Consider the following 19,640-nt stretch of genomic DNA (forward strand, 5'->3'; position numbering starts at 1 on the left):
ATTTGGGAAGGCAGCACTTCAAATCCCTACCCAGCCATCCAGATTTAGGTATTCGGCAGTTTTCCTAGATCATCTAAGACAAATGTCAGGGTACGGTTCCTTTGCAAGGCTGCAGCTGATTTCCTTCTCCATCCTTTCTCAATTCAACCTTGTGCTCTGTCTCTAATGGTCTCATTATAGATGGGATGTTTAAAATATAATCTTCCCTCCTGTTGGGTAGGGGCCATGAAGAGTAAATAAGTTCACCTTCCCAAAAATTGACAGAAGTAATAATAAGTTTAATCTCTCTTTCGCATTATGAAAAATTTCTAACGTTCAGGGGTTCTAATTTCTTGTTTGCTGATTACTACTAGACCAATTACATATTTAATTCTGCTGAATTTTCCTTTCTTCAACATTTTTTTTCTAATATCTAAGTCCTATGGACACAGCTAGATTATTATAGTAATGTGTCATTCATTCTTCATGTCCCATAAACCATCCCATTGATGTTCAAGTTGGCTTGATATCTAAGTGATAAAGAACCAGATCACAAATTCAGAGGTTGAAATCTGGTCAGTCCTATGAGTTTTACCTCTCACTAACCACTTCTTTCACTTCTGGCAATATTTGTTAGCACCAAAATCCCAAATTCCCTTGAGGTTTAGACCCCACATTATATTGTACATCCTTCTACAACTGGCTGGGAAGTCTGTTTGAAGGTCTGTAGAATGCAAGTAATACACAAAACTGATCCAAGTAACACAAATAGGAAACTTCCTGGCAGATTAAAACTGTGTGCCGGACCGAGACTCAAACTCGTGACCTTTTCCTTTCGTGGTCAAGTGTCTACCAACTTAGCTACCGAAGCACGTCTCAAGACCCGCCCTCATAGCTGTAATTCCGCCAGTACCTCGACTCCTACCTTCCAAACTTCACAGAAGCTCTTCTGCAAAACTTGCAGAACCAGCACTCCTGGAAGAAAAGATATTGCGGAGACATGGCTTAGCCACAGCCTGGGCGACGTTTCCAGAATGAGATTTTCACTCTGCAGCGAGTGTGCATTGGTATGAAACTTCCTGGCAGATTAGAACTGTGTGTCGGACCGAGACTCGAACTCGTGACCTTTGCCTTTCGCGGGCAAGTGCTCTACCAACTGAGCTACCGAAGCACGACTCACGATCCGCCCTCACAGCTTTAATCACGTCAGTACCTCGACCCTACCTTCCAAGAACACTTGCCCGTGTAAGGCAAAGGTCACGAGTTCAAGTCTCGGCCCAGCACACAGTTTTAATCTGCCAGGAAGTTTCGCAACAGCGCACACTCCGCTGCAGACTGAGAATCCCATTCTGGAAATACAAATATGGCTTTATTCATAAACCTCTGAACAACAATGGAAATAAGCCTATCATGTCACCACACATAACAAGAACAGAATAACTTATGTGAGTTGTACACAGTGAAAGAACATAGAGAGGGTCAGTCACTGCTGCTCTACACATACAGTACATAGGCGCATGTCACCAGCACATGATGCAACAGAGACTGTGCCATGTGCACGCCTCCCACAGGTGGCCTCCAGCAGCTGGCCCATTCTGATACAGTTGGCAGCCAATTCGAGCACACACGCACAATGACTCACAGTCACACGCACTAGTAGCAGGATACAGCACACTTCTACCTCATGCGAAGTGGGCGCCCAGGTGACGTAGGAGACGCCAGTGGCCCAACAAGAGACACGTCTGCCAGATCCAGAGCAGCAGCATCAGGTGCCGCTGGTGGAGGTTGGGGGGGGGGGGGGGGGGGGGACGATGTGCCAGGCAGGCATCAGAGCATAGGACCCCAGGGCAGTGGGCCCACACAGCACCCAATGACAACAGGGGAGAAGAGGGTGCCATCATCATCTCTGCCTCGTCATCAGCAGGCAGGTGCCAGTGCAGAGGAGATGGGGCTGGACACAACAGTGATAATGGCTGAGGCGACGACAGTGAGGTGGCCTCATCAGAACAGCAGGCTGTGGCAATGGACCTGAGGCCAAAGACAGGCCAGCAATTGGGACCCGGAAGCTGCAACACCATGGCGCCACATGTGAAGGAGGCAGCCAAAAGAAAGTGGGCACATCCACAGCAGGTGACGATGAGCTTCAGGCAGAGGGCAGTGGGGCAGGGTGCAGTGACGGGGCTGCATCCGTGAACCAGTAGCTTCTGGTGGCCAGTGTGGACGCAACTGATCAAAGTGATGCGCCACCAGTCCGTCAGCAAGTCACAGAGACGTCATCCTCAGTGGAAGACAATGGCGGCCAGTATCCACTTGGGTTGGCAACCAAATCCTTGCACCCACATCTACAATCCCAGCACAAATTGTCCAGACGAAACTCATTGCAGCAGGTGTGGCACACTCTAAACAGGATGGAGGAGTGTGAGTGGCTGCCAGCTGTGAAACAACTCAGCCAAGTTCCACTCCCCCATAGGCATGAAGTGATAGGTCCTGATATGTCCTCAGAAAATGGAGAAGGGCGTCATCTGGAGAATAATCCACAACAAACTTTTTTCATTTGGGACTTGAATTAGTCTGTATTGCCCTTTGATTAAGGGTGGAATGGTGGCACCGTAACATGACAAATACCTTAATGGGAACAAAACAATTGAAAGGTGTAAGATACGAACTGGGGCCCATTATTGGAAAATAAGGTATATGGCAACCCCTCAACAGAAAAAATCCTCAAAAGCATACAACTTGTGACCTCAGCCAACGTCGACACACACTCGAGAATGTAATCCACAGCAAAGAGGCAATAGGAATTCAAGAAGGGACCCGCAAAGACTACATGAATTCGTTCTCATGGCTGGGAAACAGGTATTCCCTGGGAGCTGCCTGTTGTCAGGCACAATGCTCACGAGCCGCGACAAAACAGACAATTTAGCTAGCAGTCCCTGGCTAAAAGGTATGTCTCCTAGCTAACAGTGTAGTGCATGGAACTCCCTAATGGCACTGGTGGAGAAGGGAAAGAACCTCGCGTCGTAACGCAGTGCGAATGGTTACTCTGGGAGATAGGTCTTCTGTGGACAACAGAAAAATATCGTCAAAAACAGAGAGGCGATGCCGTAAGAAAAAATAGTTGTGCAGAGGGTCCAAAGCTCGACCCAGCAGTTTATCCAGTCAGCCCTGTTGAACAAACCGAAATATGTGGCAGAGAACCAGGTCGGTAGCAACAGCAGCTAATATGCGCAAGCTCGTAATTGGGAAACTCTCAACCTGCGTTTCAGAATCAAGATGGAAGCAAAGCAATCCTTCACGATCCAAGACGGAATCAGAATCCACATGAAGGTGGGTCAAGGCATCCGTGTTGGCATGTTTAGAAGAAGGTCGAAAATGGGTTTCGTAATTGTAGCGAGACAAGAATAGAGCCCAGCGTTGTAGGTGGTGTGCTGACTTGTCAAGCAAAGAAGTGTGAGGGTTAAACAAAGAAACCAAAGGTTTATAGTCAGTAATAAGCTGAAACGTAGAGCCAGAAAAAATCATGAAATTGGCGGAGAGCGTAGACTATGGCAACAGCTTCTTTTTCCGCCTGACAATAAAGCTGCTGGATTGGAGTGAAAGATTTAGAGGTGAAAGCAGCAGGTCGTTCAGAGCTACCGGCATTTCAGTGCACTAGGATTGCGCTGATACTATGTGGCATGACTCGCCAAAACTATATGCTGGTCCAGAGATAAAATAGCTAAACAAGGGGCAGAGAGTATTTTGGATTTCAACATTTGAAAAGCACGTTTACAATCCGGCCTCCAGGAAATAGGTACATTCTTCTGTAACAAGGCATGCGATGACTAGGCCAGTGTGGCTGTCCGCAGAAGGAATTTATGGTAGTAGGCTATCTTCCCAAGGAAAGCTTGAAGCTCCTTCATGAGCGAGGGGCGAGGCATATACCTAACAGCAGAGGCAAACCCCATCGCGCGAGACCTCGAACCACAAATAAACAACAGAAGGTTGAAAAACTGAGATTTAGTGAGTTACACCGTAAGCTTGTGGACTGCAAGACAAAAAGTCCGAACATTTTTCAAGCGATAGGCCGTGGAGGAGCGCGTGACAACAACATCCATAAAATTAAAGCAACCTGGGACAGGCATAGCCAACTGCTATAAAAATCGTTGGAAAACAGCAGGGGCACTAGCCACACCAAAAGGAAGATGCAAGTATTGAAAGAGACCAAAGGAGTATTCAAACAAGAACTCTCTGAGACTCGTCGTCCACAGGAACCTGCAGATATGCTTCAGGCAAATCAATTTTAGAAAAGTACTGGGCATTCGATATTTTCTCCAACATTTCCTCCTGGCGTACGAGAGGATATACACTCCTGGAAATTGAAATAAGAACGCCGTGAATTCATTGTCCCAGGAAGGGGAAACTTTATTGACACATTCCTGGGGTCAGATACATCACATGATCACACTGACAGAACCACAGGCACATAGACACAGGCAACAGAACATGCACAATGTCGGCACTAGTACAGTGTATATCCACCTTTCGCAGCAATGCAGGCTGCTATTCTCCCTTGGAGACGATCGTAGAGATGCTGGATGTAGTCCTGTGGAACGGCTTGCCATGCCATTTCCACCTGGCGCCTCAGTTGGACCAGCGTTCGTGCTGGACGTGCAGACCGCGTGAGACGACGCTTCATCCAGTCCCAAACATGCTCAATGGGGGACAGATCCGGAGATCTTGCTGGCCAGGGTAGTTGACTTACACCTTCTAGAGCACGTTGGGTGGCACGGGATACATGCGGACGTGCATTGTCCTGTTGGAACAGCAAGTTCCCTTGCCGGTCTAGGAATGGTAGAACTATAGGTTCGATGACGGTTTGGATGTACCGTGCACTATTCAGTGTCCACTCGACGATCACCAGAGGTGTACGGCCAGTGTAGGAGATCGCTCCCCACACCATGATGCCGGGTGTTGGCCCTGTGTGCCTCGGTCGTATGCAGTCCTGATTGTGGCGCTCACCTGCACGGCGCCAAACACGCATACGACCATCATTGGCACCAAGGCAGAAGCGACTCTCATCGCTGAAGACGACACGTCTCCATTCGTCCCTCCATTCACGCCTGTCGCGACACCACTGGAGGCGGGCTGCACGATGTTGGGGCGTGAGCGGAAGACGGCCGAACGGTGTGCGGGACCGTAGCCCAGCTTCATGGAGACGGTTGCGAATGGTCCTCGCCGATACCCCAGGAGCAACAGTGTCCCTAATTTGCTGGGAAGTGGCGGTGCGGTCCCCTACGGCACTGCGTAGGATCCTACGGTCTTGGCGTGCATCCGTGCGTCGCTGCGGTCCGGTCCCAGGTCGACGGGCACGTGCACCTTCCGCCGACCACTGGCGACAACATCGAAGTACTGTGGAGACCTCACGACCCACGTGTTGAGCAATTCGGCGGTACGTCCACCCGGCCTCCCGCATGCCCACTATACGCCCTCGCTCAAAGTCCGTCAACTGCACATACGGTTCACGTCCACACTGTCGCGGCATGCTACCAGTGTTAAAGACTGCGATGGAGCTCCGTATGCCACGGCAAACTGTGACACTGACGGCGACGGTGCACAAATGCTGCGCAGCTAGTGCCATTCGACGGCCAACACCGCGGTTCCTGGTGTGTCCGCTGTGCCGTGCGTGTGATCATTGCTTGTACAGTCCTCTCGCAGTGTCCGGAGCAAGTATGGTGGGTCTGACACACCGGTGTCAATGTGTTCTTTTTTCCATTTCCAGGAGTGTATATCCACGATCGACCGCGTGTTGACAGTAATACTGAAGTCGCCACAGAGGCGAAGTTTCCCCAACAGCTTCCCAACTACAACCAACGCAGACGACCATTCACTAGCCGTAACAGGTTTTACCATCCCTAGGGATTTATGTCTAACCATTTCTGCTTTCACTTGATCTTTGAGGACGACAAAAACGAGTCCGAGTGGTGGATTTCGAAGAAATATGAGCAGTAAAATTCGTAGCTCATCCTATACTTTTCGAAAACAAGTCCGAAAACTCCTCACACAGTGTTTCCAATTAAGAATACGGTACCTGATTGGACACAAGGTGAACTGCATCGGTGACAGAAAATGCGTGAAACGTGTCCATCCTGAACAAATTCTCAACACCAGCATCAGCAACAACCAAAAATGTAATGAAGTGAAATGAACAACTGACTTATACGAGGCAGATGCTGCAAATTGTCCCAACAGCACAATGTTTTGTTTGTTATAAGTGACCAGCTGCTACGTCACCAGTATCAACAGTAGCGAGCCTAAACGCATACAGGTTCTGTCCATATCCTTTGTAACCTTTGGTGAACAATACATGGAGGCAATGTGACCTATCTTCTGGCAATCATTACAAGTAACCCAGTGCTTAGGACACACCAAACGTTTGTGCTGGACAAGACAGAAACATAGGATGCTGATGCTGGTGTTGTGGTGTTTGCAGTTGCTTGAGAAAGCCTTGGTCTGCTCGGCACTGGGCCTGCATGTTTAACGCTGCCACTGCTGCTTCCTTGTGCAAGCTCTCTGACATCCAGGTGGGCATATCTTGTGACACTACTGCAACATCGCCGCATGTTTCAATTTGGTCACCAGCTGCCCAAGGAACTTCAAAAGATTGTACTATTTGCAAAACTTCTGCCAACAGGGGGTTTTCACAGAGTAAAGCCTTCTGAAACACTTCCTTGTCTGGAGATAAACACATAATAGTATCATGCATCATAGAGTCTGCATGAGAGTCATTGTGAGCATCAGTAATGAACTTACAGCTAGGGCCATGAAGTTCAGCTGCCTGGGCCCTACCTGACTTGTCTAGTTTCTTGCAGTATTGATGGAATTCAGCTCGCACTGCTATGACACAAATTCATTTGCGATGATAGTTGGACAATAAACTGCACATGTGATCAAAAGCAAGAACAACTGGTAAAGAGGTAACCTGGTGAAGTAGTTGAAACATTTTAATTGGAATCCATGAGAAGAAGCCTTTGCACAAATTTGAGTCTGTCACACCAAAAGCCAAAAAATGCTGTCTGAGTCATTTTTTATAAGTTTCACAGTCATTGGCTGAATCATTGTACAGGAAAAGTGGCTGGGTGGATCAGTGGAACTGTATCCTGTCTGTTAATGGAACCTGACAAAGAGGTCACTGCCAAAGTAAGCTGTTCAATCAGGGCTGCTACTACAGCGTCATAATGACTAAACCTGATGAAACTACACTTAAAGACTCTACATGCAGAGACCACACCGGTGGCGTGCCTCTCACAGGCAGCCTCCAGTGGCCACCCCACACTAATACAGTTGGTGACAGGTTCAAACACACATGTGCAGTGACACCACACTCAGCACACTCACACTCACACGCACTAGTAGCAGGATACAGCAAGGTCAAAGAAAGGCAAGGGCAGACTGCCTTAAATAGTAGCATGCCTAATAAAGCAATGCACTGTTCAAACCAATCTTCATGTTGGTGATAGCTTATTTAGACATTCAGGGATTCTGAACATGTCAGGGTTACAAGACTGAAAGACAAGCAGCTTGTAGAAACTTAATCTGTGCACTCTATTAACAATAAACAATCACTACACTGCTTAATATCATATGTACCATAACTCCAGATAAATGTAAACCAGTAAATCAGACACAAAACAGATACTCTGGAAAAAAATCTGCTTCTTCTTCAGTTATATTTAACAACCACCATTTATCCACTATTGGCAATTTTAAATTTAACTATGTTGGTATTTTAAAAGAAAATTGTTACCTACATCTGTTATGACAAAGGCCAGTTTACAATACACTATTACTTGTCATGGAATTATACAATGATCGTGTCTAGTTAGTGTGTAGCTAACAGAAATGTTCAGTCTTTGAACATAGACAGTTAGATAATTTCTAAATGTAGAGGTTTATTAGGTACATTTTAATTTCTTTTGGATTAGTAGCATTCCTAATTTCATACTTTAGACAGGTGTCTGATGAATACCTTTAGACCAGGGTACTCCACTCTGAACACTAGGCAAAGAGGCAAGAACTCCATCAAAATGATTTTCTTCTCTTACTTTGTGATAGTGCAAATCAAAGTTCAGACAGTATACCTCAGTTAATGTGGTTCCAACAGATAAAATATCTCAGGGGTTGAGGTTTCTTTGTGCTCTTCTTACAACCATGGCATGTCTCTCTGGGTCAAATTTGTGGGCCTTTGCAAATAAGCTATAAATTACAACTGAAGCAAGCAACCTGTTGTTAAAAAATTTGGTAAGAGTGTGTAGAAGAAGAAAATGTTTACATCCTATACTAATAAATCTATTAAATACAAAAATAGATCCTTAGTTTATTTGCTTAGCATGTGTGGTAAAGTTCTCTTTTTTATCCAAACCTGTTCCTCAGATAAGTGGTGCTTGCAACCTAAGGACAAGATTTACTTTGAATTTCTTGTTAACATTAAATAACTGTATTCAGTGCATTTCTGAGACTGCTCTGCTCTTCTACCTGAGTTCTGTTTTGATTTTGCCACTGAACAATAAGAGCAGTTCTTATGTTTTGTCACTTTTTATTAAAATTATGAAAATGTCAACTTGTAAAAAGAGCCACCTAGAAAGTTGCATAATTTTATTCAAAAATAACAAAACACAAAAATTGTTTTTATTGATTTTATTTCTTAAACTTATAATGCCTCATACGATGTAAAGGGCACTCAGCTTATACACTCTGCACTTTCATTATGGGTCCGTAGTAAACCAGTCTTATTTCATGTTCTGGTTTCGACTGATCTACATCACTTACTGTATTTGACAAAAAATTTTGTTTGTCAGTTTGTATGGATGACATTAGGCATCCACTTCAACTCCTTTTGTAAGAAGTTATATGTATTTCCTTTTGTTTGGTTGCTCTACTCATTTTCAACAAGTTCTTTATATTATTATTTGTGCTGTTTTTATATTTTTAATAGGTTCTCTGATGATGGGCTTTGCCCAAAACTAATCAGTGCAATAAAGGATTTATTGCCATCTAGATCTCCTTCATTTTGCCAGCCTATCATCATTTTTAAAGTCATTCCATCAAGACTGAGTCTAATCTACCAGAGTAATGCTTTCACCATTTGTGTTCTGCATTGGGAAGCTGCTCTCCAAGTACTGGATAGGACCAGTTATGGTTGTGCACTGCATGGTTAGTAGATATCTGAATGCAGTTTAATGGATTTCACTGTCATGTGATTGGCTACTATCATGCAACAAAATGATGTCCTGCTTATAAATGACAAGAAGGGCTGGTACGGCAGTGCAGGGAGATATGTTTCACTGAAGTCATAACATCATCATTGGGCTTTCTGTTTTCTTTCTATTACATAACAGGAAAAATTGCTTTTCATTATCTGTAGGTCTACATATAGAATTTCAGTTTTTAAGTAAAATATTGGCATTTTATATATTATAAAATATATATTGTATACTACATGAACTACATGAAATTTCACAAAAAACTAGACTACAGATATCTTATGAAAAAACCAAATATATGGAAAGACAGCAAATCCCGTTTAATCACAAAACATGGTAAAATTGCACAAGTCTGCCATTTTAAATACCTCGGAAAAACTATACAGTCCTCAGGATTAAACTGAATCGACAATGAACAAAGAATCACCAAGCTCCAGAAGATGCACAAGCTAACATGGATGCATTACAACAAGAACTGTATTTCAACAGATGCAAAATTACGGTACTATAGAACAGCGATTCTTCCAGAAGCAATCTACACAGCGGAAACAGTGGTGATTGATGGCCATTCAAAAATTAGAGCAATTGAAAAGCAGGAAAGAAAAATTCTCAGGAAGATTGATGGGGCAATCAACAAAAATGGCATTTGTATGAAGAGACCACCAAATGATCTGTATATAAAGACCAACACAGTAACAGACGAAATCAAAAAACGCTGAGCCAAATTTTATACACATATCTACAGGATGGAAGACTCCAAAATGCCAAGGAAACTTTTTAATACTATAACAAAGAGTAAATGTGGCACAGAATGGCTGAAAGAAGTCCAGAGGGATCTGCAGCAAATCGACATAAAAAATCTCAAAGACCGCACTGAGTGCCTGAATAAAGTCACAAGTATGAAGTTTGAGGAAAGAACATTGCACCAGCCTGGTAAAAAATGGCAGAAGAACAGAAGGAGGAGAATTCTGAGAGGATGGAGAGTCGTTGGGTAGCAAAGAAGAAAAACATCCGAAGGTGAAATTATGAATTCAAGTTCAATCACTCTCCTAAAGGTGAACAATCATAATAATAACAATAATAATAATAATAATAATAATAATGTATATTGCTTAGGCATATATAAAAAATTGTTTTGTTTTCAAACTTGTGAATACTTTACTTAAAAACTTAGATTCTATATGTACAACTACTAAAATGCAATTTTCCTGTTATTTAATAGAGAAAAAAACATTGATGATGCTGTAACTGCAACTAAATATTCTGGGTCAATATTAAGAAAAGTTTTTGTTTTTTCCAGCTGGAAATTTATTTGTAAGCAAACATGGCTACAAGTGTGAGCTTAAAACTCAAGATGAGTTATACCAAAATTGTCACTTGTCATCTTGACAGACAATTAATTTATTGTACAAGTTTAAAAATGTATACAACTGCTGCAAGGTGACATAATATCACTGTTTATAACAGTCATATTTCTCTTTTACTTTAGTTGTATTGTGATCTCAAATATATCTGACTGAGTGTTATTGTGATATAATGTTTGATCAAGCTACAGGTGACACATATTATACTGTTGTGCAGTAGTGCTTCTAAAATAATTACCTAAAACTTCTGTCCATCTGACAGTATCAGTGTACCAAAACACCATTTTTCAATATTAATCAAACAGGGACTTTTATTGACAGGTCCATGTGTTGCTGGTGTTGTGGGTCACAAGATGCCTCGCTACTGCCTCTTTGGTGACACTGTCAACACTGCTTCACGTATGGAGTCCCATGGCCTTCGTAAGTGACATAGATAAAGTATACTATTCAGGTTACTGATGTACATTAAGGTTGCTTACAAACTGAAAGATTCTTCATGAACACCAACACAAAAATCATCTAATTTTTTTTTCTATTATCTTACATTCTCTGTTATAAGTTTTCCATATTCAAACATTTATATTTGTTTAGTTTTTATACACGAAGGAATGACTCAAAAATGAATGACACTTGTCTGCACCTCCATTGCAACAGAGACCAATAAAACTTTATCACTTGCCCAATGTCAGTATTTTCTTCAACCATAGCACGTCACATTAACAACTTCTGCAGGCTACAGCATTGAATCAAATGAACTTTGTATTTATACATGACGATGACATTCTGGATCATTTCAATTTGTGTTCAAAATTCACCAGAACTGCCAACTGGATGAACAGCATGAGCATATTTTCTAGTAAAATAATAACGTGACAGTTATATAAAGAGGCCGGGAAAGAAATTGTGTGAGAGGAGCCATTTCATGGAATGAGATATGAAATTACATCAAAGTAGGTCACAAAGAGGAGCACTTAAGCCTTCCAAAAGATGTCCTTTGGAGGAATTTACAGCTGACAGACAATAACACAAAATACAAATATATCATATTCCGCAGCCAGTGTAAATCATATTAAAACAATTCGGTGACACAAAACAAATAAACTGATCAAGCAGAACATTATGGCCACCAACCTACTATCGATATAAACCCATACAGGCAATAGCAGTGTCACCTGATTAGGAATGACTGACCAGACACACACACACACACACACACACTCTCTCTCTCTCTCTCTCTCTCTCTCTCTCTCTCTCTCTCTCTCTGTGCATGTAGGATCAGTATCCATGTGTAGAATGGGGAAGGCACACAATCTATTTGAGTTTGTCTGATGGCAGACTGTGATGTCCTGGAGGCTTGGCATGACTATTTTGGAAACTGTGCTACTTGTTAGCTGTTCAAGGAGTGCTGTGATGAGCATTTTCAATAGGTGGTGAAACCAAGGTGAAGCTACATACACACATCATGATGTTGAGTGGCCAGCCCTCATTACAAATGTCAGATGCCATAGGCAGGGCACACTGTCAGTACAATAAAAAAAGCAGTGAACTGTGGCAGAACCAACATCAGTTTTTAATGCTGTGGAGAGTGCAAGTGAGTCTGAAAACACAGTGCACAAAACACTCCTAACAATGGACCTCTGCGGCCGATAGCCCATGCATCTGCCAATATCAGCACCACATTATTAGCAACTATGAGTGAAATGGACACATGACCATCAGCACTGAATGCTGTTACAGTGGCAGAGCACTGCATGTCTGGTGAGTCCTGATACCTTCATCATCATGCCACTGGGAGGACACAAATCCATCATCTTACAGGGAAACAGCTCCTGGACACCTGTACTGCAGTAGGTGACAAACTGGTGGTGGCTCCTTTATGATCTGGGGAACATTCACATGGGCATCCATGGATCCAGTGGAGCTCATGTAAGGCACCATGATGGCCAAGGACTATTGTACAGTGGTTGCAGACTACATACATCTCTTCATGACGATCAATGTTTTCCAATGGCAGCAAAATTTTTCAACGAGACAGTGCACCATGTCACAAGGCCAGGAGTGTGATAGTGGTTCAAGGAACAGTGGCGACCTACAATTGACATGCTGGCCCCCCATCTTGCCAGACGTGAACCCAATTGAAAACATCAGGGATCTGGGATCTGATTAAATGTGGAGTCATAGCTCATCGCCCCCCCCCCCCCCCCCCCCCAAATTTACAGGAATTAGGCAACTTGTGTGTGCATATGTAGTGTCAATCCCCTCCAGCAACCTACCAAGACCTTATTATCATATTGCCTCCATATCATGATGTGTTGCTGCTGTTATCCACGCCAAAGGTAGATATAGCAGCTATTGGGTAGGTGGTCATAATTTTCTGGCTGATCAGTGTATGTCACAGAGACAGTTTCAATCATTTCAAAACCCTACTGTGTGTATTGACACATCTCATAAAATAATTCAAATACTAGAATACTAAAATAAGCAATGTTTCAGTCACGTTGCAGCTGTCTTCCTCAGGATATAGAATGATTTAGCTGGAAAATGGGAGTGGGGGTTTTGGTGGAAGGAATGCTTCAATACATTGCACTTCTAACAGTGTCATCAAATCACTGACATAAATTAATAACTGCATAAGGGTTTTAATGAGAAGCACACACAATGTTTTCTGCTCTTCCGTGGTCATTCATTGTGCTCTACTCAGTGTACACCCATGCTACTGTTCTGTAATTTTTATCACTTGCTTTCTATACTTTACTTTAAATATATGTTAAGAATGATACAATTTAGGTATTACCTTTATAACATGTTGCAGACTGGAGTATTATTTTTTATATTTTCAATGATACTTACCAAACTGACTTAAATAAAGAGATGTGTTGCATCTCTGAGTGATGAATTAATGAAAATCTTGATTTATGTGTTTGTTCAGTTTGATATTGATACCAGCACAAATCGTTCTGATAAATTTAATTGTTGCTTGTTTCAGCTCTAAAGATCCATGTAAGCCCTAGCACTAAGGCAATTCTGGACACTTTTGATACGTTTGAATTGGAGCTAAGAGGCGAAATTGAGATAAAGGTATGCATGGCTTTCTGTTCAAAAGTTAGAATTTGTTAATTATATCAAATAGTTTTTTTTACACGGTCCAGTCAAATTAGTGTGATCACCACTTATGTTTGACACCAATGTGCAATAACCACTCACAGACGGCAGGTGGCAGCACTAGCAGTGGAGGGTATATATAGCATTTGGGGGGGGGGGGGGGGAGAGGAGGCGGGGGGCAATCATTGTCATCATCAAAAAGGATATGATCATTCACCTTTAGGCCATGGGTGGAAGCATTTCTGAAATGGTTAAGTTTCTAAACTGTTCACTTGTTGCTGTGTTTAGAGTATGTTGTGCATGGCAAAATAGTGCTATACAGAACTGGCACCAAGGCAATTGTGGTACACTGTGGGCCATAGATGACAGAGGAGTGGATGATGGCTGCAGAGATGAATATGGTCAAACAGATGTGCAGCTGTTTAGCAACTGACTGCCTAGATGAACCATCAGGCTACCAACAGTTTCTCCCCAATGACCATCCAGCAAGCATCACTAGAATAGGCCCACGGTATTCCTGCCTGTCGTAAGAGGCGACTAAAAGGAGTCTCAAACGTTTTGGCCTTGTGAGATGGTCCCCTAACGGATTTGACCTCCATCCTTCTAAATTTTCCGAAGAGCGAGCCGATTGGGGAAGGGCGCCTTACAAGGAGCGATGTGTCCATCATGCATTACCATCTCTAGCCAGGTTTGTCGTCATCGCTTAGCAGTCCCGCTCACCTACCATCTCTTGGGCGTGGATTTGTTCTTGGGTGCAGTTTATTGCCGTCTGCTATGCTGTGTCGCTTTATGCACCAATGACGATATTGGACTACATCACCTGAAATCCAGCACGGTAGCCAGTCCGTTGTGGCGGGGCCACCATGTACCCTGTTGGTTGTAGCCCCCTGACTACACAGGGATTGCTCTGCTGATGCCAGCGCCATTATCTCCCCACGTATGCCAAGGAGTAGATGCCTATCTCCTTGGGGCATTGGGACTCCCGGCAATGGCCATCCTGCCAGGTGGTCATTGCTGAGGCTGCGTGGCGCCCGTGGGGAGGGCCCTTGGTCGGAGTAGGTGGCATCAGGGCGGATGACCCGCAATGAAGCGTGGTACATCATCTCTTGCTGGCAGCCAGCCGCCAGCAGTCTCTAAGCGTTCCAGGGCTCAATACAACGCAACTACATATGACCCCAAATCGTTCCCCTCCCTGGCTACACCATGGGAGGAACGAAAGACTAAGGATGCCAGCGAACCATACTCGCCCCGCTACCTGGTGTGTACGAGAGCTGATGGTGAATCCTTTACATCCATGAAGCCTCAGTTCTGCGTCGAGCACTTAGAGGACAAGTTCGGGGAGGTGGAGGGCTTGTCCAAAATGCGCTCGGGCTTGGTTTTGATCAAATCGGCGTCCTCCGCCCAGTCCCGTCGGTTACTCGATTGTAACAAGCTGGGGGATGTTCCGGTTACAATCACGCCCCATAAGAGTCTTAATATGGTCCAGGGCATAATATTCCATCGGGACCTTCTATTGCAGTCCGATGACGAGCTTCGCGCCAATTTAGAGCGGCGAGGTGTTCACTTCGTCCGGCACATACATCGTGGTCCAAGGGATAAGCAGGTTGCCACCGGTGCCTTCATCTTGGCCTTCGAGGGTGATACTTTACCTGAGAAGGTCAAGGTGATGGTCTATTGTTGTGCCGTCAAGCCATATATCCCTCCCCCGATGGGGTGCTTTAAGTGCTGGAAGTTCGGGCATATGTCTTCCCGCTGTACTTCCAGCCTCACATGTCGAGATTGTGGACGCCCATCACATCCCAATTCTCCATGTGCTCCGCCTCCCATCTGTGTAAACTGCGGAGAGCACCACTCGCCTTGCTCGCCGGACTGCAGGATCTTCCAGAAAGAGCGCAAAATCATGGAGTATAAGATCCTGGACCGCCTGACATACACTGAGGCCAGGCAGAAGTTCGAACGCCTCCATCCTATTCGAATGACTGCCTCTAACGCCGCGGCTACTACTGTTATGGCCCCATTAGCTCTCCCTCAGACTGCCACCTCTCAGAGCCGGAATGCTACACCTGCCCCCTTGATGGTGGGGGGCACTTCATTCCCTGCTGCTCCTGCACTACCTGCCTCAGGAGCAGCAACCCCCCAACCATCGGGGACATCAGTCCCCACTTCTAAGCTGGGGAAGCCTCAAACTTCCCCGGCTCGAATAGCACGGAAAGGGTCCCTTGGGTCCCTTCCTTCCCAGGTTTCCGCCTCTAGGAAGGGTGACGTCAGCCAATGGAAGAAAAGCAGACCAGCGGCTGGTCGCAGGGCTTCCCGCTCCTCCTCCGTCCCAGAGACTGACTCACTGGAGCCCTCCCAGCCAATGAAACCCAAGGACCAGAGAGACAAGACGAAGAAGAAGACCTCTAAGGCCAAGGAACACGCGGTGGCATCCACCCCACTGCTCCCTACAGGCTCTGCATCCGAGGATAAGGTGGAGATCCGGGCGTCCGCTGAGGACCTGGATCTCGCCGGACCCTCAGACACCATGGAAGCAGATTGTACTGGTCCTCCATCGGTGGCAGCAGGTGACCCAGTGGCGTGATCTGCCTCCTCGGCCCCTTCACGCCTTTTTCGGACATGGACAAAGCGATACTCCAGTGGAACTGCAGCGCTTTTTCCACCACCTTGCTGAGCTTCGCCAACTCATCAGCAGTCACCCTTTCCTCTACATTGCCCTACAGGAAACTTGGTTTCCGGCAATGCGGACCCCTGCCCTACGTGGGTATCGGGGTTATTACAAGAACTGGGCAGCTTATGAGAGGGTATCTGGTGGAGTCTGCGTCTACATCCTTAACTCTGTCTACAGCGAATGTGTACCTCTTCACACACCTTTAGAGGCTGTCGCTGTAAGGATGTGGACGCCTCAGCGTATTACTGTCTGCAGTTTGTATCTTCCGCCAGATGGTGATGTCTCGCGTCATGTGTTGGCTGCATTGATAGCACAACTGCCTCCTCCTTTTGTGTTACTGGGCGACTTTAACGCCCATAACCCCCTGTGAGGTAGCGCCGCGATTACTGGCCGGGGTAGAGATGTCGAGACTCTTCTCTCGCAGCTTGACCTCTGCCTCTTAAACACGGGAGAGCCGACACATTTCAGCATAGTCCATGGCACATTTTCGGCCATCGACCTTTCTATCTGCAGCCCCGGACTTTCACCATCCATCCACTGGAGTGTCCATGACGACTTATGTGGTAGTGACCATTTCCCCATCTTTCTGTCACTACCACAGTGTCACTCTTCTGAACGCCCCTCCAGATGGGCTCTGAATAAGGCTGATTGGGGCTTGTTCTCCTCTCTCGCCACTATCGCACCTCCTTCCCATGACACCATTGATGCGGTGGTTCAGTCGGTCACCACCGACATCGTTTCTGCGGCGGCATCTGCGATTCCCTGTTCATCCGGGTCCCCTCGGCGGAGGACTGTGCCTTGGTGGGCGCCCGAGATCGCAGAGGCGATTAGAGATCGCCGGCGGGCTCTTCAACGCCATAAGCGGCACCCGTCCTTGGAGAACCTCATCGTTTTTAAACAGCTCCGTGCCCGTGCCCGACGCCTTATTCGCCAACGGAAGCAGGAGTGCTGGGAACGGTATGTTTCCACCATTGGCGTCCGTACCTCTGCATCGCAGGTTTGGGCTAAGATTAGGCGACTCCATGGCTATCGGCCGCCTGTCTCTGTCCCTGGGCTTTCGCTGAATGGAGTGGTGTGTCCTGACTCCGACACGATTGCGGACCGGTTAGCAGCGCATTTTGCTCAGTGTTCCGCATCTACGAATTACCCACTGGCCTTCCGCTCACGGAAAGAGCGATTGGAAAGTTGGAGGCTTTCCTTTCACACGTGCCACGCGGAGTCGTACAATGCTCCTTTCAGCGACTGGGAATTCCAGAGTGCACTATCTGCTTGCCCTGATACGGCTCCTGGGCCAGACTGCATCCACAGCCAGATGCTGAAACACCTCTCTGTGAATTGCCAGCGACGCCTCCTAGATGTTTTCAACCGCATCTGGGTTGAGGGTGTGTTCCCGTCTCAATGGCGAGAAAGCATCGTCCTCCCCGTGTTGAAACCTGGCAAGAACCCGCTGGAGGTGGACAGCTACCGCCCCATAAGCCTCACCAACGTTCTTTGCAAGTTGCTAGAACGTATGGTGAGCCGGAGGTTGAGTTGGCTCCTCGAGTCTCGAGGCCTTCTGGCTCCGTCTCAGGGTGGGTTCCGTAAAGGCCGCTCTGCCGTCGATAATCTGGTCTCCCTAGAGTCTGCCGTCCGTACAGCCTTTGCACGCCGCCAACATCTGGTTGCCGTTTTCTTCGACATGCGGAAGGCGTACGATACGACTTGGCGATATCACATCCTGGCCACACTTCATGGGTGGGGTCTTAGGGGCCCGCTCCCGATTTTTATTCAGAATTTTCTGTCGTCTCGTTCCTTCCGCGTGCAAGTTGCTGCGTCCCATAGTTCCTCCCGGGTCCAGGAGAACGGGGTCCCACAGGGGTCTGTCCTCAGTGTCTCCCTGTTTTTAATTGCGATCAATGGGCTCGCTGAGGCGGTGGGATCGTCCGTCACAGCTTCGTTGTATGCAGACGACTTCTGCCTCTACTACAGCTCCGCTGGCATTGCAGTTGCTGAGCGCCAGCTGCAGGGCGCTATCCGCAAGGCGCAGTCGTGGGCTGTAGCGCACGGCTTCCAGTTTTCGGCCGCAAAGACCTGCGTTATGCATTTCTGCCGGCGTCGCACGGTTCACCCTGAGCCACGCCTTTACCTTGACGGTGAACCTCTTGCTGTGGTAGAGACGCATCGGTTCTTCGGACTGGTATTTGATGCTCGGTTGACTTGGCTGCCTCATATTAGGCAGCTTAAACAAACATGCTGGCGGCATTTAAACGCTCTCCGTTGCCTTAGCCACACCGGATGGGGTGCCGATCGGTCCACCCTTCTCCGGCTGTATCAAGCGCTGATCCAGTCCCACCTTGATTATGGGTGTGTGGCTTATGGTTCGGCATCGCCATCAGCGTTGCAATTGCTGGATCCCATCCATCACTGCGGGATCCGACTCGCCACAGGAGCATTTCGGACAAGCCCTGTTGACAGCTTACTTGTGGAGGCTGGTGTTCCTCCATTGCGGATCCGGCGTGACCGACTTCTGGCCGCTTATGCTGCTCACGTTTGTAGCTTGCCAGGGCATCCCAACTACCGTCTCCTGTTCCCGCACTCGATTGTCCATCTTCCAGACAGGCGGCCCCGGTCAGGGTGTACGATCGCGGTTCGCATCCGGGCTCTACTGTGTGGGATTGAGTTTTTTCCTCTCCCACCTGTTTTCCGGGCCAATCTCCGTCTGCCCCCTTGGTGTGTGCGCCGACCATGCATTCGGCTGGATTTGGCACAGGGTCCGAAAGACTCGGTCCCTCCTCCGGCCCTCCGCCGCCGCTTTGTTTCTCTCCTTGCCGAGTTTCCCGGATCTGCCGTGGCCTATACCGACGGTTCGATGGTCTCTGGTCGCACTGGTTACGCTCTTACTCTAGAGGATCATTGTGAGCAACGGTCGCTGGCACCCGGGAACAGTGTATACACTGCCGAGTTGGTTGCCATCTATCGCGCCCTAGAGTATATCCGCTCCCGCTCAGGTGAGTCCTTTGTCATCTGTAGTGACTCCCTGAGTGGTTTACGAGCTCTTGACCAGTGCTTTCCTCGTTCCCGTCTGGTGATGGCCATCCACGAGTCGCTCCATGCTCTTGCCCGTTGCGGCCGCTCCGTGGTCTTTGTTTGGACCCCAGGTCATGTCGGCATCCCGGGCAATGAGCGGGTTGACACGCTGGCTAAACAGGCAGTGAGTTCACCGGCTCTGGAACTCGGCCTTATGGAGTGTGATCTCCTGTCGCTTTTGCGCCAGAAAGTGCTTGGTGCCTGGGGTGACGAGTGGCG

General features: G+C 46.7%; 1 protein-coding gene across 1 annotated transcript in view; it reads left to right on the forward strand.

The window, feature by feature from the left end:
• The window catches only part of LOC126266906 (atrial natriuretic peptide receptor 1-like), a 1,198,842-nt gene that overhangs the window by 1,105,094 nt on the left and 74,108 nt on the right, over positions 1-19,640 (forward strand). The window contains exons 7-8 of the mRNA XM_049971583.1: positions 10,907-11,005; positions 13,572-13,663. Of these exons, the coding sequence (XP_049827540.1) occupies positions 10,907-11,005; positions 13,572-13,663 (191 nt within the window). The remainder of the gene's footprint in view (positions 1-10,906; positions 11,006-13,571; positions 13,664-19,640) is intronic.

Source organism: Schistocerca gregaria, chromosome 4 (genome assembly GCF_023897955.1).
Source record: "Schistocerca gregaria isolate iqSchGreg1 chromosome 4, iqSchGreg1.2, whole genome shotgun sequence".
In the NCBI taxonomy this organism is placed as follows: domain Eukaryota; kingdom Metazoa; phylum Arthropoda; class Insecta; order Orthoptera; family Acrididae; genus Schistocerca; species Schistocerca gregaria.